This window comes from Dermacentor andersoni, chromosome 3 (genome assembly GCF_023375885.2).
Source record: "Dermacentor andersoni chromosome 3, qqDerAnde1_hic_scaffold, whole genome shotgun sequence".
Taxonomy (NCBI): domain Eukaryota; kingdom Metazoa; phylum Arthropoda; class Arachnida; order Ixodida; family Ixodidae; genus Dermacentor; species Dermacentor andersoni.
Genome location: NC_092816.1, coordinates 56,174,978 through 56,202,713, shown reverse-complemented (window position 1 = coordinate 56,202,713; position 27,736 = coordinate 56,174,978). Strand labels below are relative to the sequence as shown.

Sequence of the window (27,736 nt, the reverse complement as noted above, 5' to 3'; positions counted from 1 at the left end):
GGGCGATTTACCCAGAGAAGTCGCTGGCCTGTTTCGAATTCCAACACGAAATTTCTAGTGGTGTTCATGTGCACCTTTTTTAAAACTTTATTTACATACAAGCTGCCGACCACATGTGTAAAGGTTAAGGCGGCTGGTATTCACTGGGGAAGACGAAAACATGATGTTATTACAACACGAAACACAGAAACGACCTCTATGAACCCCGACAATCAATTATTCGCCAAACTATAAGCTCTTCTCAAACGCCTTTTCACAGGAAGGTAAATGCCGGGACAAAACGAGAATAAAACAAAACAGAGCACGACTCTATTAGATAAAAGCACAGGTCACGTAAAAACTAGGAATTCTGCCGTCTAAGTGCCAATAACAAACTTCACGTGTACAGCATAGCAAAGCAGGCAAAAGGATAAGATATGACCAAGACTCGAGAACGTCGAAGATGGGCTCAAGTCTGAGAAGCAAACGATTTCTTTTTACCCCCGCCCTATGTGAAAAGTGATTCAACTCTAGTCGAGGACGCGCCTGTAGTAGTTGCTGATATGACTTCAGCTGGGAGTTTTTTCCAGGCTGCCAATACCACGAGAAAAAAAAGAACTATACACTGATTTGTTGCAAACATATTTGCTTAGCACCTTGTAGTTTTTTTTTTATTGGCATCGTCATTGACCTAATCACTCGCGCTGAGACCGATATCGCCAATATAGCCCAAAGAACAATTTCAGTATTAATTTTTCTTCGAGTGGCTTCCCATGCAATCAATGATAAGCGATTAAGGTTAGAAATGGGCGGTCCAAAGCGATAGAACATAAAGCGGCGCGTCTTTTTTCTGAATGTTTTCCAGTGCCTTAATGCTATGTTCCGCAGCAGGATGCCCCACCACGTCGGCAAATTCACCCAACCGTAGGCCGGATTTAACTTTTGTGAGCTGTCACTTTTTGTCGCTGGACTTCGGGCAACGCTCCAAATTTCTTCAAATTTCTCCGCATAAACCGCAACTGTTTTGACGTCCTTGACACTATATTCTTAGTTCCAACGAAATTCTTCGGAAGAGAGCTCGGATTCATACAGACAGGCCTGTTTCACCGGCCCACCTTTTCACTGACCTATGCCTTTCTCAGATTCGGCTTACTTACTGCAATGACGCGTGTATTTCGGGCAGTACCCCTTGAACGCAAAAGCCTGGCCTGCTAAACAGCAGGCATACGGCTAGGTTACGCGCCCTCTTAACGCTACCGCTAAAATTACGCCACGCGAAACTTTCTTCGAACCGTTTTACCAACCACCGGGAGTAGGACGTAAGACAATTTTGTTGCTGAAAGAAGGTGAAAATTTAAAAGTATATTCTCTTTTGCGAATCAAAAGGTTGTTTGATACAAATGATACAAATGATACAAATGATACAAATGTGCTACACCTTCAATGAGCACGTGTCAAAGCGGGAACACCCTTACGTTTTCTCGGTTAGTCTTCAAAACCGAAAACGCCCACTCAATATCGACCTTGCAAAGGAAGCTCTAAGATGCTGGCTGTTTCTTGGCGAAGCTATTGCTTTAATCTTCTTGCATCCGAAATTCAAAAGAACTTCCCATAACCCCGCATAAATGTAGAAGAAAGAACAGAAATCTAAGCCGTGTCTCCAAGAGGCCTGTCGTTCAAGAACGACACCACAGGCCATCAAAAAGAGAAAGAAAGAAACGCAGTTGAACTTGTCTTGTAAGGACACGCCGTGCGAACAAACGCGCGAGTACTTGACCGTGAATGAACACCCGTGGCTCCTTTCAGTGATGTGAGTGCGCCCTACGCCGCCTCAGCTATCTCGCGAAAGCGATGAATGAGGTGCGCCGCACGGCGAGTCCTCGTTTAAATGCCAAGTCCTGGCCCTGGGTTTCTCTCGTGTAGAGACGAGAGAGGATCTGACCTGACGTGAATGGGTGGGGGCTTCGTCCTTTTGGGCACTCATAAGTTCGCGCTGTATCATGAACGCAGTCAGAACCCAGCAACTGCGTTGCTATTCTCGAAACGACAACCCGCTCCTCCTTCATTCAGGTTTTGTCATGCGGTATTTTTTTTCCTTCCCCTCTCGTGCCAGCGTATCTTCCACGCTCCGCCAGCCACCGACGCGTAGGAGACGCAACTGGTGGTTGTCATGGAAATTGGGCGATGCGAGTGCCGCCATCCAGCCGCGCGCGCGCGCGCGCGCGTTGTCGAGTCGGTGCATATGCGTCAGAGCACAGATCTCCTTTCTTGAGCTTCCCACGCGGCGTCACGTGACCAGATAACGTTTATTCAACGAAGGTATTGTCGTTGACAGGATCCGCAAACTTCTCGCAATTTGTTGCTTCGCGGTTGTAATATAGCGTTGCTTCACTAATCCTATATTGGCCTTTCAGCTGTGCCATCCAGAAGCGACTGCCTTAGCGAAAAAAAATAGAGGAAACTGGCAGATCAAGAATACTTCGTAAGAACTATCAATTACATTTATCCGTTTTATATTCATCTACGAGTTCGTCATGACCATTTAGACTCAAATGCGTCGCCACGAGCAAAGGAACTAGAATCCGAGAAGCCTTTCGTGCAAAACTCCTAGAATCGATTAGTGACGCCATTTCTTGGTCTCTCGCAATCGAGAGTTGTGCATGCTCTTCTGACGACACACTACTCGCAGCGCCACCTACGCATCGCTCCCTCCCGCTCCGAATGTCGAAGCAGACGACGCGGCTAAGTGGCAGCAAAAGATCGCGCAGCGCACGCGCCGCAGACGGGGCTCGCCGCGTTTCGCTTCTAAAACCTCGTCTCGCGCGGCGCAATACATTCCGTGTACTGCTTGGGCGTCAGCTCGGCGTTTTACGTGGTACTTCGAGAGCTGTGTCCTTGCGTTATTTCGCTGCTATCGATACCGTACGGTGTCATTCTCTATTAGTTCCGCAAGCGCGAGTCGAAGACGAACGACGAGACGAAGACGACGATCTGCGGGCCGGACTCCTGTTTCCTCCCACTGTGAGACGCTGAGCTTTTCCATTACGTACGGTCACCTTGAGAACAGAAGAGTGAGCGGGAAGTTTCGCAACATTTACGAAACGCAGGCTTTGACACGTAGAGACAGCCGACCGAAGAGTAGGACACAGTCTGCCCGACGTCACGAGCAGGTAGTATTTGAAGCGCTCGAAGAACAGACGAAACGGTTTCAACGATGAGCAGCTCTGCCTTTACGTAGACAGACGATCGAGATTTCATTGAGCGAGCAGACGCCAGACTTGACAGCGACGCGGGAAGACATCGACGAGTGAACGAAAAGTCGAAGTAGAGGAGCGCGGGCAAGCGGAGTCTATACGACGGGACAAGAAGGCTTGGAAACCTCGTGTAGTACAATACAACGGATACAAGAGACGATGTGTTGTTAAGATCGACGCCGTGTAACGAAAGAAGGGGGAAAAAAGAGGGGAGAAAAGGTCACGTGACGTCGCTCTCTGTCCGCGGGAAACACGGCGTCCTTTCAAGAACCGTCCGATGAGAAAGTGACGCTCCCGTACAAGTGTGTCCTCCATGGGCCACGTCGCAAGAGTTCGGTGAACGAGGAGGTGGCAGGTGGAGGCGAGCGGCCCGAGCAGCACCTGCCCGGCATGCGGGAAAACAAATTAGTGTTGATCGGCGCCGGCGGTGTGGGCAAAACTTCGCTCATCGTACAGTTCATGGAAGGATTGTTCGACAGCGTTTACAAGCCGACAGTCGAGGACTGCTACCGGAGCTCCATACAAACGCCAGGTAAGAAAGATATCTGAATTCGAGCTACCATCGTTTTCGTTCTTCCTTTCCATTTTTCTTTTTCTCCACGCCGCTAGTCGACTGACGAACAGGCGCAAACCTCCACAGGAGAGGCAGGTCTATAATGGAGTGTTCGCGATGGTCACACGGTCACGTATCTCGAGCGTGTTTGAATCAATCGGGATCATACTCGCTGCAAATCACTCGCTGCTGCGTATCCATTCGCGAGAACGCTCGATTTTTGCTCCGTCATGAGCTCGATCCCAGTTAGTTGATCGCGATCGAAGTTATCATCCGCAATGTAAAGCTGGCATTCGGCAGCCTTACATTGGTGAGGCACTACACGTTTATTGCGAAAGACGTGGTTTCGGTTGAAACCTGGGGCAAGTTAGCTTGTCGTGCACTTTCGTTTCCCTTTGCCTAATTATTTCTGCGTTTCAATTAGACATGAAAATTAACATCACCTATGCTTTCTCCGGCTTCGTTGTCTGTTTCTTCGTACCGTTTCCCCCATGAAAAAATTTGAGCTGCTCGTATCCCTTCATCTCACTCCTTGAATGAGAGTGAAAGAGGGGGAAGAAGACAAGTTCACTTGTCGAAACGTTGGCTCCTCCTTTCATTTTGTTAGTAAAGTAAATAAATAAATAAATAAATAAATCTGGATACACAAATGATCAACAGCAGTCAGCCCTGACGAAGACGAGGCGGAACTTTCGCTTTGGAAACATATCTTTCTCGACCACTGCCGATTAAGATAAGGGTGCACCACATGTCCCGTAATGCTGTCTGTGTGACCGCTACCCGCTTCTACTCGATGTATTTATGTGCGCTTGTTTGACTGGACGATCGGCCGCTTACCGAAGCAAATATTAACGCACGAGCTCTGCTGCGGCACATGATGGCGACAGACTGGAGTTACCGAATGTACAGACACCCTGCACCTTGCGTAGGGCGTGCAGATGATCTGAACTCACGTCATCTGTTTCCCTCTCTCTCTTTCATTCCCCCTCCTCCTGCCTGGAGAAAGTCCGCTTAACCTCCACGCCTTTTCCTTCCTTCCCCTTCCATCTCTCATCGTGTGACTGTTGTTTAATATGCGTGTCGCGCTCGTGTTTCCTTGTGCGCGTCTTGTGTCACGAAGTCCGCTTTTCAATGTTGCGCCTCTGCGCGCTACTCGTCTCGGCCTGTATCGCCGACTCGTGTACGTGTTCGGAACTCGGTGTATAAGCGCATATTTCGGGACTCGGAACAGCGCGTGGTGCAACTTGTCTTCCTTTCTTGTCTAGGAATGTTCCAGTATGTTTCGGACTATACGCGGACCAGATGTACTCTGGTCAGTGAACTTCGCTCTAGATTTTCCGAACGTGCAATGTTTTTTTTACCTTATAATATTTTTCGTCCTACTATTATTACTAATATACGAAAAGGAGTGGCCATCACTATTGTGCAGTCACTGAATTTTTTTTTCTTTCAAGGCCAAGTCAAAGTCAAAGGTTTATTCGACAACAGTGCAGCAATAACAGTGCAACTAAAAGCACCACGATAGGCTTGAGGGGCTCTGTAACCCCTAACAAATAAAAATTAACATTGACGACTTGATCGATAGCAGCATTTACACAATCACTACATAGTGCAATGAAAGTACATGTTATAAGAAAAAGAAAACACAAGGCAAGTACATCATGTCGAAATAAAAGCAAAAGGCAAGGGCATCGCAACAAAAGAATTAAAAGTCTTGCTGTCTGTTTAGGAGAAATGACAATCTGTAACGCGTCGCTCGATCACCACACTGTATCCGAGAGGCGGGAATGTGCGCGATTTCTTGGTTACGTGTGTTTTATGTAATATGAGGTTCCGTGAGACAAGGTAGGGTCAAGCAATGAAATCTTCCTTACCTTGAAAACTGAAGGCTTCCTTACCTCAGTAAGGAAGCCTTCATTTTTCAAGGTATTCAGAGTTCCCCATTAGCACCCTGTTTAGTTGCAAATAATTGTAAGAATCATGCACCTTTTTGATCCCGAGAGGCAAAGAGGTTCTATGCGAGCGTCGAATCTCGAATTAGCTATTGTACGTAGTTCTGCAACAAAAAAAAAGTTTCCTTATATTTCCTTAAAAGGAGTTGTGGGTGAGCAATTTAATATTTTGAGGAAGAAAGAAGCACAATTTGTTAAGGATGCCAGCAACACGAGCAAGTTTAGCAGCAACCCTATCGATATGAATATTCCACGTTAAACTTTACTCAATTATAATTCCTAGGGTTTTGACTGGTGGAACGACATCAAGGTAAGCATCGCAAAATTTTAAAGCAATCTCGACGTTTACCTCGCGATTTCTGGACTTAGAAAGCACTGCTTTGGTTTTCGTAGTAATAATTTACGACAGTTGGATTTTCTCCATGCATTTAATTTGCTGAGTGTAGTGTTTGCTTTGTGCACTAAATCTTCTGCGTCTGTCGAGGTGAAGGATAAGTTTCTGTCGTCCATATATATTGCAAACCGAAATGTTAGGTCAGTGCTTAACATGTCAAGGTTAAATAAAAGTGGCCCTAGAATACTTCCTTGAGGTAAACCTGATGTGACTGCAAGATCGTCCGAAGCTTTACTATTATTACAATCCCTTGGCGGCGAAATGTCAGATAGCTATTCATAAAAACTAAAGAGACACCCCTGAATCCATACATTTCGAGTTTCTTCAACAAAGTGCCATTATTTATCCGATCGAATGCCTATAAAGAATCCAGGAATATCCCGACATTTAGTCATTTATGTTCAATGGCACCTAGAAGAAATTTGTTTTGTGTTAGGAGCACTAGCTTGATGGAAGGCCCTTTCCAGAAGCTGAATTCACTTTTTTTATTATGCTGCGCTTTTCACAAAAAGATGTCATGCGGTAATTATATATTCCTCGAGGCCTTTGGAAAAAACGGGGAGAATTGATATGGGCCTGTAGTTGGTTAGCTTATTTCTACCTTCACCCTTGAAAAGGACACTAATCTTGGCTAGTCGCATTTCTTCGAGAACGTGCTATGCATAAAAGTTCGTTTGTATATGTGACTGAGGACAGGGTGAAGGATATCTAATATGTGCATCACTGTTCGAATATTTAAGTTGGCAATGTCACAGCTTCTCGCGTTGGGGAGACTAGAAAACACATGGAACACTTGTGGTGAATTAGTCGGTTTTAAGAAAGCACTTCCTCTGCATTTTGCTTGCATATAATCCAAACGACCTCTATCAAGGAAACTGTAAACTAATGAGACGAAGAAGTTAAAATTATCACATAGTAATTTTCCGGAGGTAATTACGCATGTATATCTACTTAATGAGTACCATGTCACCACACCGCCCACGGTCAAGTATAAGATTGAGCTTCTGCCAGAAAGCATCACTGAGTTTTAAGGTTTCGCTAATGAAGAGATCATGAAGGTGATTTCTTTTTGATTGCCTGAAGAAGCTTGTTACCTTATTACGAAATCGAATCTCTTTCTTGCATTTTCATTTCAATAAAAAAGTTACATTTTCGCCCTAAAGGGAACGCATCGATTGTCATAGCAAATTAATAGACAGCTGTACTAAGTAAGGATATTAGTTTTAGCAACCGTATAAACTTGTAAACATTCGCTTACTAAGCAAATTAACGAGCACGATGTGACACACGGACAAACAAACATGAGCACATATCACTCGACGACCGCGCACACTTGCTGTCAAAACGTGTGAGTGAGGAAGCACGGCAGCAGCAGCGAGCAAATTGACCTTCGTGCTGCCTCTCGCTTCAACGCCCACTAAGCGGCGAGAACAAAGCGCACACGAAGCTATCAGCACTCGACGCCCGCTGTCCCCCATCACAGATTGCTTTCAAGATAGGGCCCACGCGTCCGCACCATACGCAGCCACCGCCGGAGTAGAACGCTCCCAACCCCTCCCTCCCCTCCCCCCCCCCCCTCGGGCGGCTTGCGCACGACGGAAGATGGCGCGCTTCCTCCCCGCTTTACTACCTTGCGCGTGCAAGATTGAGCCACCATCGTCAGCTCACCCTCGCACGCTTTCAATCGCACATACAGCATACGGCGCGCGGCGACGATGTTATCGCCCTTGGACTTTATCTGGAACATCACGACGACGGCAGAAATGCGCCTGGAGTGTCCACATAAGTACTATCGCAATAAAAACGAAAAGGAAAATGGCTCGCATTCACCAAATTTCATTTGTGTAACAACTCTTCCTCATCGGCGGTCGTACGGGCCACTTCGACTCAAGATTGCAACCGGCGCTTCAACGAGACGATTCCCGCGCCAGGAGGGCGCCAACAGCGGATAGTTCTTGCGTAAGAAGGGTTCCGTGAACGCGCACCTCGATCTTAAGCGTGCGCTTCCAGGTATAACCGAATGCTGTCTCGCAACGAAAGCGTAGCTGGGCACAAATCAGTGTTTTCTAGTCACAAAACTAATCAGCGACAAGGCGTCCTCCTCTTTCACATTATATTATATGCGATGCGCTCGTACGCACATGGGTCGCGTTCCAATTTATTGTGTCTCTTTGGCGTTACAAGGAGACTGCGTAGATGTTCGACGACGTAGCTTTTAATTTTAACAATCTTGGTGGTTCTATAACCAATGAAAGAGTGTGGGAAGCTTGTGAAGGTATGCAATTAAATTGTCATTTTCTGTAGCCGGCACCATTCGCTGGTATCAACATCTTATATAAAAACTCTAATGCAAAATAAGAACGATGAATTTCGGAGCAGAACCCTACTGAAGCAGTCTGGTATATGTATTATTACACTGTAAGACTTGGATTGCTCTTTTTTTTTTACAGTAGCCGCTTCCATTTGGTCGTATTAAGTTTCTTTCTATAGTTAGGTTGAACCAGGGCGTGGTTTAGCGAGTATGGCAGCGCGCTTATGATTCCATCTTCATGCGTTCTCCTGCGAAAACTGAAATGAATGCATTGTTCCCAGAATTACATTTTTTTTGCGTTGCTGTGTTTACATTACCTATTAGGTGAGTCAGTGGTTGAGAGAGCGAGGCAGGGAAGAGAGAGAGAGAGAAAAATAGAAGACAAGGAAGGCAGGGAGGTTAACCGGACGTACGTCAATTTTGCTACCCTGCACCGGGGAAGGGGTAATCAGGACGAAGAGAGAGAGAGAGAGAGACAGGAGATAGAGAGAGCACAGTTTCGCGCACATTTGAAGGTTCGCAACGAGTCTACACACTGTTGCCAAGACCTGTCGACTTGAGGTATTTCAACAACACTTTTGTGGCTTTCCGTGCCACATTTGTTGTCCAAGGATCTTCATTTCCGAATATTGTCTAGAGTCTAGCTGGTTCAATGCTGTCCAGAGAGCTTCACGCTCGACGTTGTACTGGGGACAGATACATAGGAAGTGTTCAATCGTTTCTGTAGTTCCACAAGAGTCGCACATGGGCATATCCCCAATGCAAATGCGGAATGAGTCGGTCTTCGTAAATGCCACCGCGAGCCAGAGGCGGCACAATACTGTCGCCTCACAGCGGGAAACTTCTGATGGCACTTCTAGCTTTAAGGATGGATCAAGCCTATGAAGATGACACTTCGGGAGGTTGGGAGAATATCTGTATTTGTGCGTCATAACTTTAGCACGATATGAAGCTTTCTTGCAGCGTCGGTTCTGGATAAGCGGATTCGAACTAGTCGGGCTTCCAGATGGACAGACCGGGCGGCTTCATCGGCGAGGTCATTACCAGCAATGCGGGTATGCCCAGATAGCCGCTGGAATATAATTTCATCCACTTTTGGAATAGCTTGATGATGGTCTTCTCTTATTTCATATGTCACCTGCTCATGAGTCCTATATGATATAGGGCAAAATGCGGACTGTGAAGTGCTACCTCAGAGTCGCAAAAGATGGCCCATTTCTGTGGTGCGTTTTGCAGGAGGTATTTGACAGCAGCGCGCAGGGCAACATGGATTCAGTGAGTGAGTGAGTGAGTGAGTGAGTGAGTGAGTGAGTGAGTGAGTGAGTGAGTGAGTGAGTGAGTGAGTGAGTGAGTGAGTGAGTGAGTGAGTGAGTGAGTGAGTGAGTGAGTGAGTGAGTGAGTGAGTTGCGCCCAGGGTAGATTGGCGTTGCAGGTCCGATTTTGAATTCCCACGAATTGCAGAAACAGCACCGCATCCATGGAACGAAACGCGTGTAGCAACACCACTCAGCGCGTGCCAGGCACTTGGCACAGGAACTCGTCCCGGAGCGAAATGTCACGATGACATTTAAAGGCGCGCCGACCAGAAACCCCTTCTTTCCCGATTTAATTTCTTACTCTCTTTCGTCGAACAAAGGTTGTCGAACTGCACAACTCATATCGCGTCCATTGATCATTTTCTCAGTGGCTCGAAGTGACGTCAACACAGTGTCTGCAGAGACTCTGCGCTAAAGCACCGTGCTTCAGACGCGCGTAAGTTTTCTTGGAGTGTCGCTGACACCTATAAAGGAACACTAGAGGGGAAAATGTTTTGCCCCTGGTATAATGGTTACGCTCAACAATACTAAGCCCTATTCTTACCGTTATGAGAGGCGTGAGAAGCAATAAGAGACACAAATATGGAATACGGGTGGCGACGCTGCCTTCCCACTCCCGCGCCCCCTCGCCATGACGTCATGGATCTTGACCACGTCTGCTCGGACATACTTAACATTTCTTCGGTGAAGGTGGACTATACTGCATTCTAAATGATCCAAAGGCCGAAGTTTTGAAACTTTCAAGACCGTTCACTGAGCCGCGGCTGCCCGAATGCGAGAAAATGCTTCCAAATTCTTGACGTCGCAACTGGCGTGTACCAGCGCTGAAGCCCTGGCGTGAAATAAAAGAAATAAGACATCGATTTTTCATTTTCGCGTCCGATAACCGTCATATTACCGCGAAGTCAGGAAAAAAAAATGATATTCGTTTTGAGAAAAACGTGCTACGTCAGTCTAAACTGATCTAGCGTGTTTATAGTTAGTCTCCCTTCAGGTTAGGCGCGATCCCGTCACCTGCGGCAAGGTATTAGCATCTCGTTGTAAGCGAAAACCATAGAACGAACGCATTGCTCCATATCACGCACCGCAAGCTCCCTGTTTAAGCAAGCGGCGTCCTCGTTGAAGCCGACCATAAACGTCCTCAAACGAGCCTCCGCTTCACACCCGGCATCACGAAATGGTTTCGTTAATGGAGGACGGGGACGTGTTAATCTACTCGTGGCGTCTGCAGCCCAACTCGTTAAAGTTTCACCGTCGCGTTTGCGTCTCATAGCGTCCCATAAGTGGTCGCTCAGCGCCCCCCATACATTGCGGGGCACGTCATCACCACACTCCGACGACTTACTCGCAACATCCCCGTTTTCGGACAGCAGGATTAAAAGAACCGAGCCGAGGATTCCCGCGAAAGAAAATATGGCTACTGTCGTTGCCACTGGGAACGCGCGCGCCGGAAGCGGTGGTTGGCGTTTGTGTCAGGCCATGTGGCCGGGCACGCTATTCTAGTGCACTGTAGGGAACACGCGCTGAAACTTTGCATGCCAGTAACAACAATGGAAACAAGCAAACAAACAAAACGAGAATAACAGAAGCGCCCTAACGCGCAGCCTATAGCGGGCGGAGGGAACAGTTTCTGGTAGGACGAGTCGCGATTTCGCGTCAGCCAGTTCACCGCTTATCTTGGGGCAAATGAACCAGCATTTGACCTGAATGGGTATCGGCGTGCTAGAACATAGCAAAGCACGCGCCTCCCGCAATGCGAATGGCTGGACTCGTCAGTATAAAGCAAACACTGACACAGGTTGGAATTCTGCCATTGTTCAAAGGAGAACTCCGCTTAGCACGAACGTGAGGAATTGTCAACGAACAATTGAGGCTCGCGAAAGACCAAGGTGGTTTCAACCTCTTAGTTCCACCTCTAGCGTCAAGACCCAGGTAACCGTCTCTCGTTGTTACAACGAGAGAGCGGAAACGCGCTCGCTCGTGCTGGAACATCTTGAAACTGAATATGCACGTCATCTTCAAATTTTTACTGATGGCTCTGTGGACAAGGTCAGAGGATCTAGTGCAGCTGCTTTTCACAACCCCTATTTGAAGTATGATTGGTCGGTTCGCTTCACTGCAGTCGTGTCTTCCACAACCGCTGAAAGCGTTGCCATTGAGGCAGCTCTAAAGAAGCTACGGTTTTGTACGCCTCAACCTGCTGTCATTCTTACGGATTCGAAATCCGCCCTTCAAAGGTTAGAGCACGGGCTTCGTACTGATGCCTTATGTTTACGCGGAAAGGAGTGCGTTATTCGGGTCCCTCAAGAAGACAGGAATTCCCCACAGTTCTCTTCAGGACATTGTTTTCCCGCGCGGGAACCAGTTAGATAGGAAGGAGGTTTCTCGCCTTCTTTTAAATTACCTGCAGGACACGGATTTGGCCTCCACATGGTGACCTTAGGAGTGACTATGTGTAGTTGTGAGGTCTGTGTCTGATTTATATGATTTATGTATTTTAAGTGTCGCTACGGTGGAGCAATTGCCGGCAGCTACTGCAAGGCTAATCCCACCAGTAGCCTACAACCACTCAACTCAACTCAACTCAACTCTGCCATTGTTCAAGATATTGTACCATTTTCGAGGCCTGTCTGCCAGACGGCGCCGGTATTGTTTAGCAGGACAGTCGAACTGCCATAGCGCTGGTTCCCTATCACTGTGTGGTTCCCTATCGCTGTTCCCTATGGCTGTTCCTTGGTTATATCGCGCCGCATAGAGCTTCTGATCAAATCACTAGAGGAAAATTTGGCTGTGCGATGGTTGAGCTATCATGTGAATCATGGGTAGCGCATGGATTTGTCTAATCTTTATGCTTCTTCCTTCAGACTTTCTCTGGACGTTATCTCTTGTGCTTGATCTTTCTTTCCACGAAATCACATATGAAAAAAAATTAACAATTATTTCTGGAGTTCTACATGCCAAAACCACAATCTGATTACGCGGCAAGCCGTAGTTGGGGACTACGGATTAACTTTGAACACCTGGTGTTCTTTAACGTGCACCTAAGTCTAAGCAAACAAGCGGCTTTCTTGCATTTCGTTCCCATTGAAATGCGGCCCCCGCGGCTGGGATTGAACCTGCTACCTCAAGCTTAGCAGCGCGACGAGAAATCATGCTTTTCTCAACGCGTGGAGGCAATACGTTTCTGCGCAAATACATAAGGATTGCGATTCATTGCATTCGTAACCCTATACTTCGCTGAAAAACAAAAGTGATCATTTTTAAGTTCCCACAGCCCCATGAAGCCAGGAGAAACGGAGTTACGGCAGATTCGCGTTCCATGCCATTGTCGTGTTGTTGTGGAAACGAACATACCCAGAGATCCCCCTATGCCACTAGCGCCGGAGTTCCCTGTAATAGATTTTGTCCCAGAAGTTCTGCGCCAACAACCATGGCAGCAGGTGTCGAAGCGACGGTTCTTGCCCAGCACCAAACCTGACCCGATTTCTGAGTAACTCGAAATGTTTGCAAGGAAAGCATGATGGCGAGATCCCTGTCTCTCACATCACGCAAGTGACAATGACTGAAAAACAAATAGCAGCTTTGTTTTGTTTTTCTTTTTTTGACATCTTCTTTCAAACCGAGAGCTTGTAAGGCCCAAAGCGGAGAGGTGTCTGCTGGGCGTGCCCTGACACTGAGTTATTTGGCTCAGTGTCAAAAATTAGTTTGTGATCCTCGACTGAGCGCTATATATTTTTCGTTGTCATGTACCAACGCTCAATGACTTAGCGAGAGCCAAATTACATGCATTCGAGAGCACTCACTTTATCGTATTTTATTTTAATAATGCGAATAGCATGCTCTGGGAACGTCACCCAGTTTTCGGCATGTCGATCCTTCGCTAGCTAACCTCTTTCCTGCCAACTTGGGCCACTGGATCATCCTGCTACTGTGCTGAGGGAATAAAGGTATCATGTCAGTGCTCACACGCACGTCGGCAAATATATATATATATATATATATATATTCTGCCATTAGAATAAACCATTTTGCTCGCTTCCTCTGCCTGTGTAGAAAAATTGCCGCACGTTCTCTCTGAGTGAAACTTCAGTGCGTTGAATGTAATCTTAGCGCTGTGTGTGTCCCTACGTGTATTATTTTGCCCGTCTTTTGATTGCGCTACCGTACTCCCCTTGAAGAGACTCAACACTCCAAGAAAGCGAATGACATCGTTTAAAATGTCCTCCCCCTCCCTTTTCTTTTTATTTTGAGGAACCACAAGCGTGCTTAATCCGCCTCCTTATATCGCCAAGAAGAAAAAGAAAATGAGGAAGGAGTGCAGTAGCGCGTTTCTGAACCAATTAATTATTCACTTCCCGCCTTCGTGTCGTATTGTTTACGCAAAACAAAGGCGCCACGCTTGAGGATTCTGCATCAGTGATCACACGCGGAAGTGCTCAGGAACCGTTGTCCTGACAACCGCATGTGGTATGAACGAAAGAGATTTTTCGTCCGTAAGGAGTGGCGCTTCTTTTTTTTTTTTTTGATGGCATTATCTTAGCATTTCGAGAAGGCGCTATCCTACTATGACGACACATAAACTTAACGATGTCGCCATCTGCCGCAGTCTGTTTGTTTAAGAGCACTTTGCAAAAGAAAGAGAAATAGGAAGGAAACTGAAAGGAGCTTTCCCAAATTGCTCGGCTCCCTACACCCCTCATCATCCCCCATTCACCTTGTCTTCGCAAGCGGTGACAAATGTATTGCGACTTTCTTAGCGGAACAACAAACGGATACTAACTCCTACTCGCTCACGAATATTTTAGAAAGTCACTAACTCACTAATACGTACTGACACTCGTCTGCGTTCACACACATTCCCATTCCCCCCCCCCCCCCCCCCCCCCAAACTCACCAACGCTCGCTCGCGTTTACAGTCTCTTTCCTTCACATTTACCGCACCCACTGGCACTCGTACTCCACCAGCACTCGCACTAACCCGCACTAACGCGCACACGAAGAAGTAAGGAAAGCCTTGGGAGCTATGCAAAGAGGGAAGGCAGCTGGGGAGGATCAGGTAACAGCAGATTTGTTGAAGGATGGTGGGCAGATTGTTCTAGAGAAACTGGCCACCCTGTACACACAATGCCTCAGGACCTCGAGCGTACCGGAATCGTGGAAGAACGCTAACATAATCCTAATCCACAAGAAAGGGGACGCCAAAGACTTGAAAAATTACAGACCGATCAGCTTACTGTCAGTTGCCTACAAAGTATTTACTAAGGTAATTGCAAATAGAATCAGGAACACCTTAGACTTCTGTCAACCAAAGGACCAGGCAGGATTCCGTAAAGGTTACTCAACAATAGACCACATTCACACTATCAATCAGGTGATAGAAAAATGTGCGGAATATAACCAACCTTTATATATAGCTTTCATTGATTACGAGAAAGCGTTTGATTCAGTCGAAACCTCAGCAGTCATGGAGGCGTTGGGGAATCAGGGTGTAGACGAGCCGTATGTAAAAATACTGAAAGATATCTATAGCGGCTCCACAGCGACCGTAGTCCTTCATAAAGAAAGCAACAAAATCCCAATAAAGAAAGGCGTCAGGCAGGGAGATACGATCTCTCCGATGCTATTCACAGCGTGTTTACAGGAGGTATTCAGACACCTGGATTGGGAAGAATTGGGGATAAACGTTAGTGGAGAATACCTTAGTAACTTGCGATTCGCTGATGAAATTTCTTTGCTTAGTAACTCCGGGGACCAATTGCAATGCATGCTCACTGACCTGGAGAGGCAAAGCAGAAGAGTGGGTCTAAAAATTAATCTGCAGAAAACTAAAGTATGTTTCACAGTCTCGGAAGAGAACAGCAATTTACAATAGGTAGCGAGGCACTGGAAGTGGTAAGGGAATACATCTACTTAGGGCAGGTAGTGAGGGCGGATCCGGATTATGAGACGGAAATAATCTGAAGAATAAGAAAGGGCTGGGGTGCGTTTGGCAGGCATTCTCAGATCATGAACAGCAGGTTGCCATTATCCCTCAAGAGAAGAGTGTATAATAGCTGTGTCTTACCAGTACTCACCTACGGGGCAGAAACCTGGAGACTTACGAAAAGGGTTCTACTTAAATTGAGGTTGACGCAACGAGCTATGGAAAGAAGAATGATAGGTGTAACGTTAAGGGATAAGAAAAGAGCAGATTGGGTGAGCGAACAAACGCGAATTAATGACATCTTAGTTGAAATCAAGAAAAAGAAATGGGCATGGGCAGGACATGTAATGAGTAGGGAAAATAACCGATGGTCATTAAGGGCTACGGACTGGATTCCAAGGGAAGGGAAGCGTAGCAGGGGGCGGCAGAAAGTTAGGTGGGCGGATGAGATTAAGAAGTTTGCTGGGACGACATGGCCATAATTAGTACATGACCGGGTTTGTTGGATAAGTATGGGAGAGGCCTTTGCCCTGCAGTGGGCGTAACCAGGGTATGATGATGATGATGATGACGCGCACACGTATTCACGTGTGCTCCCAGTCGGCGACGGTCGCTCGATTTCATACGGGCGTCCACTCGGAATCATCGTCGCCGAATTTCGTTCGTACTCAGGTTAACCGGCACACACTGCCGTCCAATCACACCCTTCGTACGCCTGTGGAATGAGTGCGGAGCGAGTGAGCTATCGTACTTCGTGAGTGAGTATACCCATGAGTGAGTATCCGGACCTACGCTTCACTACGAGCGAAACGTAAAGGCCGAAGAGGCAAGACGGTTATCGAGAAGCCTCTGTAGGTGTCAAGAACATAAACTCAAAGAAGAAAAAAAAAAGAAGAGGCAGGGGGAATAACCGAGAAAGGCGAAGCGAGAAGAAACCTCGTTCCCTCAGCCCTGTTTCCCAACTTCCGCTCTGCGAACAGCCTCATTTCCGGTAGTGAGTTGACTTTAGCACCGCTTCCCCCCCAGCACCAAGGGGACCTCGTTCGCTGTTCGAGGTCCTTTCACAGGAGCTCTGTTTATCCTCCGTCACACGTGAGCGAGTTCCCTCAAACTCGTTGAGATTGCATACTCTTACTCTATCTATCTATCTATCTATCTATCTATCTATCTATCTATCTATCTATCTATCTATCTATCTATCTATCTATCTATCTATCTATCTATCTATCTATCTATCTATCTGTCTATCTGTCTGTCTGTCTGTCTGTCTGTCTGTCTGTCTGTCTGTCTGTCTGTCTGTCTGTCTGTCTGTCTGTCTGTCTGTCTGTCTGTCTGTCTGTCTGTCTGTCTGTCTGTCTGTCTGTCTGTCTGTCTGTCTGTCTGTCTGTCTGTCTGTCTGTCTGTCTGTCTGTCTGTCTGTCTGTCTGTCTATCTATCTATCTATCTATCTATCTATCTATCTATCTATCTATCTATCTATCTATCTATCTATCTATCTATCTATCTATCTATCTATCTATCTATCTACTTTCACCAACCCATTCTTACCTGCCTGCCTGCCTGCCCGCCTGCCTATCTATTTCTCTATCTTATGTCCAGCAATTTATTTGTCAAGTATATTTCAAGTATATCATGAGAGGCGTTAGTTACCAGCAGACTGTGTACCTGCGCGCTAAGCAACAGGTGTATCCGTTAGTATCTTGGCGGACTCGGAGAACCTATAGCGGCGCCACTATCGCTTCCAAAGCCGGTGAAGCAGAAGACGGCTTACGTACCGGTAGCGCAAAAAAAAAAAAAAAGAACACGCTGGCGCTCTACCTGAGCGGCCGCGCTATCGGGCGCACCCGAGATTCCGCGGCACCATGCTTGGCTGGCCGGCTTAAATAAACCGTCCTTCGACGGTTACCTCTTCGCCCCGCCAACCACAAACCAAATAGAACGCGTATCGAAATATGCTTTACCATCGCAAATAGCGCCAAAAGTTCCCCGCAGTTTCGTACTTTTCTGAACGTGACAAAAAAACAATTGTAACGTCGATATCAGGACAGACGCTGTTACGTGTCCTATCACACCTCCTTTCCGAACGGAAATCGACCTAGAGAGCAGGTAATGTGGAGGGCTCTCCAACCCGTGCTCACTCGCTAGTGAAGGGTAACCAGTTGAATAATCATTTGAACCATTGAACTTAACCAGTTGAATAACCATGTGAACTAGTTCTTCGGTAAAGCACCCGCGCCATCCTTTATGAAAAAATAATTGCCAGTCACTTAAGTATCGCTACGTAATTTGAATTCGAAAGCATTATGACTTCTCTCTAAAAATCGGTTACGTCCACTACACGCGATGTGATACGTTGTGACGCGTCCCTCACAACTCTATACCTTAATCCACCGTGCTCTAATTTGCAAGCTTAATCCACCTCGCTCCCCTAATTTGTACCAACCTAAATCCACCTTACTCTGATTTGCACCCCACTTTGATCCACCTTAATCCACTCTAACGTCGCAGCCCGACGGCCGTGACGTGACGTGCGCAATGACGCACACACTAGGGACACCTTTAGTCAGCCGCAGTGCCCCGCAGTGGCGTCTGGGAAGCGTGCTCGCCTCGTACCTCCCCCCCCCCCCCCCCCCCCCCCCCCCCGAAGGCCCAGGTTCGTTTCTGACCCAGAACCAAATGTACCAAATTTTCAAAGTCGTTGATTTAGTTTGTTTACAGGAACCTTCACGAGAAACTTGACGTCAATCCGAGAGTCTTTTTAATGGTTTTTTTTGTTACTCTTAGCGCCGTCGGACAAATTTTTCTAACCATCGCTTGATCACTCAGGATTTTCTGCCTCACGGGACGTATAATTCTTTTCGCGTTAATAAGGCCTGAGATATCTAACCTCTTGTGCCCTGCGACTACATCTGCCTTCGCTAATGCACGTAGCCTTCGGCGAACCGTCGCGCAGGAGCAATTTGCGACAGGGGCGCGCCGTTACGAAACAATATTACCGACAATGAGGACTGCCTCTACTCTCGTCACCAGTGCAGCCTGTATGAGCAACAAAATCTCCTCCCCTGTCGTTGTCGCGGGATCATACAGCTGCGCTGGAAATATAAAGCGAGGAAGAAAAGGAGACGTGCGAAGTAGAGACGAGTTGGCGTGAGCGCGGCCGGTTTTCGCAGTGATTCGGCTGCCTTCCCGCCGCGCCCAAATTGTGCGCACGGCTAACGTTCCGCAGAGAAATGGCGTGTGGGCGCCTTAGTAAATCCGTGCAGCGTTGTGGAAGCTAGAACGAGCGTCTGCGTACAGTGTGGTGTGTAGTCCGCATAGCCACCGCTAATAAACTCGGCACTGCATTATTATACCGTCTGCTGAAAACAACTCACCGAGTTGGGCAACACTTTGTTCCCAAAGTTTTGCGCCAGGAATGTAAGGAGAACACCTTTCTAAAGGGGTGTACCTGCTCATTACATATAATTAAATAATTTCTTAGTTTTAACACCCCCGTCAGAGTCACACTCTTCATTATGGATCGGCGCAAATGAGTAAATGTACTCATCCGGCGAGTAAAAGAAAACATCTGAGGAATGGAGTCAGTGCGCTAGAAGGGAGTACTGACAAGACCCTGTTGAGGGAGTAATTGCTTTTCCCGTATTTTAGGTCCGTAAGAGTCATTCTATCCCTCGATGTAGTAAACGATGTACTAATGTTGGGCACAAACGAATGAACATGCACTCTCAATAAGGTTTGCTCCATTTGGGGCTTGTCTTGTCCCACAACAATAATCGTCATCTACCTTGCTTGCATTTCCTTTTTGGAAAACTCCGCGTTTGCTATTTTCCTTTCGAGAATGCTATGTCACGCTGATAACGCGCATTCGGTTTGTGACCTTGAAGTACCGCGCCCGCAACGTTAAAGAAAGGAAATGCGGGCCAGGTCAATGACGATTATCGTTGCGGGATAAGACAAGCCCCAAAGGATGGAAACTTCTTTGAGGGTGTGGTTAGCCGGGGGAGTAGACAAACTCTCAAAATGGAGTTGATTAGCCGCACGGGAATAAAGGGAGCACTGACGACTTCATTTTGAGAGAGTAACTGACTTTCTCATATTGTAAATACGTTTATAAGATTTCTGTAGCCCCTCAAAGGAGTTACTGATTCACTTCGGTTGAGCGCAAGCCAGTTAATGTACCACGCCGGGGAGTAAGTGAGAGAAAAATAAAACTTGAAAATGGAGCCAAATGCGGGGCGCGCTGTTGCACCTAAACAACGAAGTTTTTAATAGAAGGGAGCGTCGAAAGCAGCACACATACGTATGCTAGCACAGCACGCAACCCGGTGAAAACTCTTGACCCTTGCATAGTTGTGTTTAAATGCTGTGACTAAAACTGTACCCCGTCCTCACTCTACGATTGGCTGACGGAAGCTGTGTAGTACCTAGCACGATGCTGCACGCCGGAAATGCGACGAGGGGCGCATAGTCCCGCGTCTGTGTCGAGCTCAGCGACAATCCCGGCTCCCATAGAGATATTTCCTCAAATGCCATTCGTGCCTCTGTCTATCAGCCGTCACACGGTTATGTGGGTGAGTTCATAAACTGCGCGAATTGAGTGAGTGTTCTTTTTATTTCATTTTGTTTCGATATAGGGAACAAATTTCCTGAAGCATTTCGTCCCGATTCTTTCCTTCTTGTATCTCAACATAACGTCTAGGTAGGTTGGTCGTAGTCACAGAGTTTCCTACAATCATTACTAAAGGGAGCTCTGGCGCAGTGATCGTTCAGCCACCATGGAGACCACGTTTGTTACATGGACATGTCTGATCTTCGTGCTTGTGGATTCAAACGTTATTGTGGCTTTGTTTATTGCGCTTCATCTGCATTCATTGCCCTAAAGTTCAAAGAAATTTATAGTTTTCTAAATGCAGCGGTTCAGACTGTCAAGGTGGTCCAATCTAAGAGCGCGAAGCTTTTGAACTCGCTGGCTTGCCTGCGAGATACTTGCCGCTTATCGATACATGCGTCCGTGGCGTAATGGTTTCGGTATCGGGCCTCTGTGATAGAGGTCCTGTGCTCGAATCCGGACAAATGTGATTATGATATTAACGCAATAGCGCTAAAGGCCCAGTGTCGCAGAAAAGCCGACGTCGGCGTTGTCGTTCGTGAGCGAAAATTGCCGTATATCTTTAGACATGTGCCACGCCTTGCTATATGACACGGGGTATCTGCGGGCTGTATTGCCACATCATTATATCACTAAAGTTATTCACACCTTCTCTCACATTCTTGACAAAGTTATTCCTCGGAATTTGGAGAATGACAGCCAACAAACAAATGACACAAAATAAGACATTGACAGCGCGTGCCTTTCATGCTAAACCTTAACAAATAATAAAAGTGCGAAACACTAACAGAAACCTGAATATGATGCAAGTTTCTTGGTGCAGCTGTGCATTACCTCCGGCATCGGCCCACGCTAGAGGCCTCGTTTCTACCAAACAGCTCGCCGGTCAGGTAGAAAGAGTTTGTAGCATTCTATAGAGTACATAGCTCAGAGTCTATAGCGCTCGCCGCCAGCGTTTCCCGGTAAAGGCTACGATTGCATAAGCTGCAGTTGCCGGGAAGCTTGAGAAGCAGTCAGGGATCTTTGAATGCCATCGCGTTCCACTCTTAGAGGCGAAGCTTAAGCTTCCTCCAACTTTTTAATGTATAACACCGTAGATTGTTCAAGATGACGAGTTCAAAAAGTCACGAAGACGTTTGAAGCCAGAAGGGACAAGGCTTAGGCAAGTCTATGTACTAATCATCATTCCCATGTTGGCTGAAGTGCCGCGCTCTATGCTTGTAGCGATAAAGCTGTTCAGTGAGTGGATCCCATCACCGGTCTCCTTATTAGCCATTGACCATTCCTTGGAAGTTGATTTGAAAATAACGCTACACATGTGCCGCATCTGGAGGTGTGTGTTGTGCATATAATCGTTGGGGTACACGAGTAACAAGATGGGGGCAAGGAAAGAGAAATGGAGTAGAGGGCGTTAGAGGATTAGGTGAGATAAGATTGGAAAATCGCAGGCGTAAGATGAAATTAGCAGACGCAAGACAGACGTAATGGCGATAACTGCGATAGGAGAACGCCCTGCCGTGCACATTAACTGATTTCTTTTTTTTTTTTTAGCAGGTGATGTGTAATCCCCACAGTGCCTACTAGGATATCACCGTCCCGAACGCCTTAGATGTTATCGACTACTAATCGCCTTAGTTTCGTTGGAGTGTATGCAAAATGGTGGTGCATTACTCACGTTATTTTGTCAACGCAAGCGACTAGTTACGTATGCGCAAGGTAACCACTAAATATACTTGTCAAGCAACAAGCCCACCCGCACGAACTGTCGGTAGGCGTAGGAGTGCCTGTGCGGTTTTGGCCTCGCGGATCCATCTGTTCGCCGCAGCAGCAGGCTCCTCCCCTTAGGACAATGAACTCCTTCTAACGAAGGAGACCCTTGGCCGACCTGACCTCAGAAGTCCAGTGAGCGAAGAGGAGGCTGTCGCGTGTGGATAACGTAACCGCATGTATACCTTCCTCATCTATACAGACGCTTGTCCTCCCCATGTCGTCGCGCTGTCACGTGACGCTGGCGTTATTCCACAAACCCATTATCTATTTAGCCTACTGATATGCGAAAGTGCCAAATGCCCATTGAGCAAAAAGGCCAGCGCCTGTCATCGGTAGCAGCGAAACAGCAGGTGAATTCCCATTGGCTGCGACGTCAGGTGCGCCTCGACGGAGCAGAGCGGGCGAGAGGGACCATCTTCTCAGCAGTAGCACGCCAGGTGTTGCGTGAGGAGAGAGGGCATCGCCACGACGCCACGTCATCTTCGCCCTCACTCTCGAAAGCATATGGTTTCGGCGCGTTCCTTGTCCGCGCAAGCTGTCGCCTGCGTTCTAACTGCGCCTCGGTAAGGCCAAATCAAAACGCCCCAAGCGTCTCAACGCGCTCGCTTGCCTGCGAGTAGTGCATAACCCGAAGGACCACTCATCGGCGTTCAATTACACATTAATGCTGTGGCATTCGCAATTCATAAGATGTGTGATTAAGTATCTTCGTATGTTTTACTTTCTTCTAGCCTACACGTGTCTCCCCCTCTTTACCAGCTGTTTTTGATGACAAACCACTAAGCCGAGCGCCTTTTAAGGACTCATACAATGCTACACGGGGCAGTATAAATTCAAATCACCACTTCAAATAAGAATACTAATGTTCCACAGGATCAAGCTGCGTTACACTCTGCTCTCCGCGTGTTAGGTGCAGTGAGAAAAGGTGGCACATTTCTCTGCCCAAAACGGTAAGGAGAACTGAGTTTTTTTTTTTTTTCAGTAGTCTGTGGCGGGCTTTCAATCTTTTGTTGTTTTCGAACGCACATTATGCCCTTCAAACATCGCAGAACGTTATCACTCGCTGTAGCCTGGATGCTTTGTTCAGAAGGGTCCATTCGTACATTTTTGTGCTCGCCTATTAACAATGTACGATAGTTTTCATTGGGACATAAAGGAAGGCCTAGATAACAAATGAGCAGAGGCTCGGCCTTCTTCAATCAAGCAATGATGGTTTTATCCAAGACGAATAATAAGGTTACTCTAAAAATTTCATTCACATCTTGTTCTCAGTTAAGTGCTCGAATCCCCATTAACTGATGCCTAAGCGCACGATGCGCGCATTTCATGGCAGTGAAAGTAAATAACTGGAGCCAAACTCGTAGTGTACCGGATACGATAAGAAACGTGAAATTCCCTCTCTATAAAATTTTCCTTTCCTTCGAAAATCGCACGTACGAGCTTCGCAACTTGAAGAGCTACAAAAAGAAGCTTGTTACAAAATATGGAATTTGACAGTTACCTGAACTCTTAATCTCGTAAAGAAAACGGGAATGCCGTAAAGGAATGATGAAAGACACCAAGGAGGCCCAACGACGCAGGGTTTACGTGAGTACCGACTCGAAGCAAAGCAAGTCGCGATGAAAGACCAGGCGGACTTTTACTCTCTGACTCGGCGCCTTCGAAACGTTTATATTTTTCCTCTCTCTCAGCACGCCCAAAACTCGCCAAACCCGTGGCGTGACTTGCTTTTGTGTCGTGGTCGCCTTCATTCTTAATTCCCATAGCCAAAGGGGCGTGTGCTTGTGCGTGTGCTAGTGCGCATGTGTTCGTGTCTGTGTGTCTGCGCTCGTGTTTGTTCGTGCGAGTGCGCGTGTTTGTGTTGACACAGAAAACGCGCTCACGCACTGACACCCGGCGTCGCGACTGGAACTGCCGCACGCAAGCTACACGTGCTCGCATACCGTGCACCGCTGCCAGCCTTTGGTTTCAGTTTCAGTTTCAGTTTCAGTTTCAGTTTGTTTGTTCAGACACACATTGCCTGGGTTGAAAGGACTAAAGGCAGATGAACTCTGCCTGACTGAGGTCCCTCCACCCATACATTTGCTCAGAAGCAGTGAGAATAAAAAAAGAAAAACAATGGCTTTGTACATTAAAGCGCCACAAAAAGATTTTCATGAACAGAAGTAACATCGCGATCAGGCATCTTAAATTGAGTAACGGAATCACACAATAATGCATCAGCAATAAACCATAACAAGAACAAACGCGTACATAAATGGCAACATATTAAAAAGTACAAAGTTTGTGCAAGCGTTATACAAAATGTAACGTAACCATTCCTAGCAATGTATAACTGTTAGAAAATGCAGCAGAACACAGAGGTTATAGAACTATAAAAAGGTTTTTTTTTTTTTTAAACTCAAGAACTTATTTAGGACAGAGTACCAGATAGTAAGTACATTGTAACATTTTTCTTGAAACTGTGGATAGAAGTACATTTTTCAATAAGTTCGTGGATATAACTGTTGTTGCGGAGAAGGTTAGGTATAAGGTAGATCAATGTTTGATTACCGTAAATGGTTCTGAATACCGGTATTCTAAATCGCTCGTGTCGGAGATCATAGGGAACATTAGTAGGGTAGCACTGAGCCATATAACTACTCAATTCATTTCCCATTTCCTTGCGAATACACAAGGCGAGCTTCAGATTAAACAGTTGGTTAACTGTAAGCAATTTAAGCTTGTTAAAAAATGGCGCAATGTGTTCAGTTGGTTCCAGATTTTCTATGCAGCGAACAGCTCTCTTCTGTAAAATCTTTAACCTTTCAAGGTTCGTTCCTGAAGTCGTACCCCATATTAAGAGACAGTAAGTGAGATGAGAATGAACTAGTGCATAATATAACTGGAGCTTTAGCCAGTTTGGTACCAGAGACCTAAGTTTATATAAGACAGAAATTGATCTAGACATACTGGCATGTACTTTGTTGATTTGCGGTGTCCAACTGAGGTTTTCATGAAAAAGTACACCTAGGAATTTAAACAACGGGACACGCTCGATGTCATTATTTTTAAATCTAACAGAAATGGTGTAATCTTCGCGTTTATTTCTAGCTTTGAATAAAATATATTTAGTTTTACTAACGTTTAATTCTAGCTGGTTACACTCAAGCCAGTATGAAAGCGATATCAACCACTCGTTCGCCGCGATTTCTAAATCTCTTAAACTCGGTAGCGGTAAACAATTTTTCGAGCGGGAGTCTCATGCGGTGCGAAGAAGCCAACGGCGTTGCGACAGCAGCGACGACACTGCGAGTTTAGCAAGGTCGAAAACAAATAGAAGTGGTACAACGGCAAAAAAAAAAAAATAAGGAGAAGAAAAAGTCCGCAAGCATGGCCGAATGAATGGAAGCGGAAAGGAGCGTGGACGCTCGTAGGAAAGCGGAGGAAGTGTTGACGCAAAATTTGGGAAGAACAACAGAGGAACGAAAATGGTAGCGGCACTCAAAACAGAGGCCCTCGGCGACGAAGGTCAGTGAAAATAAACACCGTGGGCGCGTGATCAGCTTTCCTGCTGTTGGCGTCTCTGTATACCGGCCTTCCGAATGCCGCGCGGCGTTCATTCAGTTCGTGGAAGCCTTATCCAGCGCTTGGCGGCTGAGAGTCTTCTATACAGTAGTAGCTACGTAAGGGACGCTACTATATTTTTTGGCGTTTTTGTATGGACGCAGCGTAGATTGCTACGTGACTTTCGTAGAAAGATTGGGGGGAAAACACCTTTACAAAAGTCAAGGGCACTTAGGTATCCCTATGTGGATGGATGCGAAAGAATTGCGATGTCTTCCCGATGACGAGGCGCTTTACGAAACGTAATGGCGTTGTTTTCACGTTGCCTTGTATCATTTCTCGCAGCAGGGGCTTCGGCAATATCATGATATTGGCTGTGAACTTTATGAAATGTACGACTTTATTACAACCAATATTCTTTCCTCAAAAAGAAAGAATGAAAAGAAAGAAAAAGAAAAGACATTAAGAGAGGAATATCACGAAACGACACTGATTTTTAGATTTCTGGACCCATTTGCTGAGCGATCAGAAAGCTCTCACCTCAAACACCGCCACATTGCTTGCTCTCTTGTTCCTTAAGCGATGGCGCTAAAACTTCTGAAAAACAACTTCATCGCAAAATGTCGTCTTCGTCCGCCACAGTAATTGGTTTGCAGTGTGTCCTTCAAAATACATGCACAACGCCCACCAATCTCAGTCTATGCGGTGTACGAATCCCCACACAAATAGATGGTTTCCCAAAGGTGGTGGCTATGAGATGTTTTTTTATGTCTTTTACAACGAAGCTGTTAACCTTTCATTGGTCGGAACTTTACAGCGAAGCTGTTGCCCAATCGTTGGCGGGCATTTTACATGTCCGTATCCGTGGGCAAAAATCTGTGCTGATCCCGGAGGTAGTGCAATACCGGGCCAACCCACGGCGGAGGTGAAGCAGGCATAAAGTAAACAGCTAAGGGACGCGAAAAGTGCATACTTTCTTTGGAAGCAGGCATACAGCATACATACCAGTATTCGTTTCAATATAAAACAAGCATAAAACAAGCATTCCAACCACATTAATTGATGACAAGGCGCTCCTGATAGCAATGCGAAGCACGTAGCACGCTCCCCACGTACGTTTCCCTGTAACGATTATTATTGCGCAAGCTGCCGCGGCGACGGCAGCTTGAGACGTGGGTAGTGACGTCACTAGCCTTTCGTAAATAGAAGAACCAGCGTAGAAACTGATCTAATTGTTGTTGCAGCACCGCTATAGGTTGGCAGCGCATAGTTAGGACTCCCGAGGAGCAGCGTGAGTATCCCAGGAACGGCAAAGGAAAAAAAACGGCAATACGACCAACGGAGGCGTGTCTTCAAGATTACCATTGCTCCCATTACTACCACTGCTCTAAATTACCATTTCTAACATTACTCTAAAGCAATAAAGTATTGCATAGCCACCCCAGCCGTTGTAGTGGCGGTATTCAACATCTTGGCTGGACATCCACTTTCGCAGGGTCGAGATGGCGAGTCAAGTTTTTTTTTTAATATAGCTAAGACATTTCCCTAAATAGGAAAATGAGCTTGGTGGCGCAACCCGCCACCCCATTTTAAAGGGAATGCTCATAGCATCTATCCATCCGGGTCCCGCGATTGCTTCCCGTGGTTGCAGTGAACAAATGCATGGCTTTCGAGATTAAGTCACCTTAAACCGACAAAGCCGTCGTAGCGCTGACGATGAGATTTGGAAAAATCCACGCCCCGGACACAGCTCCCACGGAGTAACAGAAATGGATCTTGAAGGCTTTGTGTTATAGGCTGCAGGAACTGGAAGCGATTGCTGGAGCCGAAAAAAACTCATGGTTGCCATGTTTTACACGCCTCTTACTGCTATAGCGAATGAGGCGCGACAGCGCACTTCAGCCTCCAGCGAAGATGGCGGGCGAAGTTTTCTTCTCCGCATGGTGAGGTTGAGGATCAGTAGGTGACCCGAAAGTCACAAAACAGCGTAGCAGGAAGGACGGTCACAGCAAACCTTGATTCAAGATTTTCCCTGTCTTCGCACTAAAATTCGGCAACTTAATGCATTTGAACGAAGGGTCATCTAAGATGTGCTCTAAACTGGCATTACCAATATTATTTGGTCTGGG

The 27,736-nt window shown here is 46.6% G+C and overlaps 1 protein-coding gene across 1 annotated transcript in view; it reads left to right on the top strand.

The window, feature by feature from the left end:
• Positions 1 to 2,735: 2,735 nt before the first annotated feature.
• LOC126520814 (ras-related protein Rap-1b-like) overlaps positions 2,736 to 27,736 on the top strand; it is a 131,267-nt gene continuing 106,266 nt past the window's right edge. Inside the window, exon 1 of the mRNA XM_055063253.2 lies at positions 2,736 to 3,765. Within this exon, the coding sequence (XP_054919228.1) occupies positions 3,624 to 3,765 (142 nt within the window). The 5' untranslated portion in view covers positions 2,736 to 3,623. The remainder of the gene's footprint in view (positions 3,766 to 27,736) is intronic.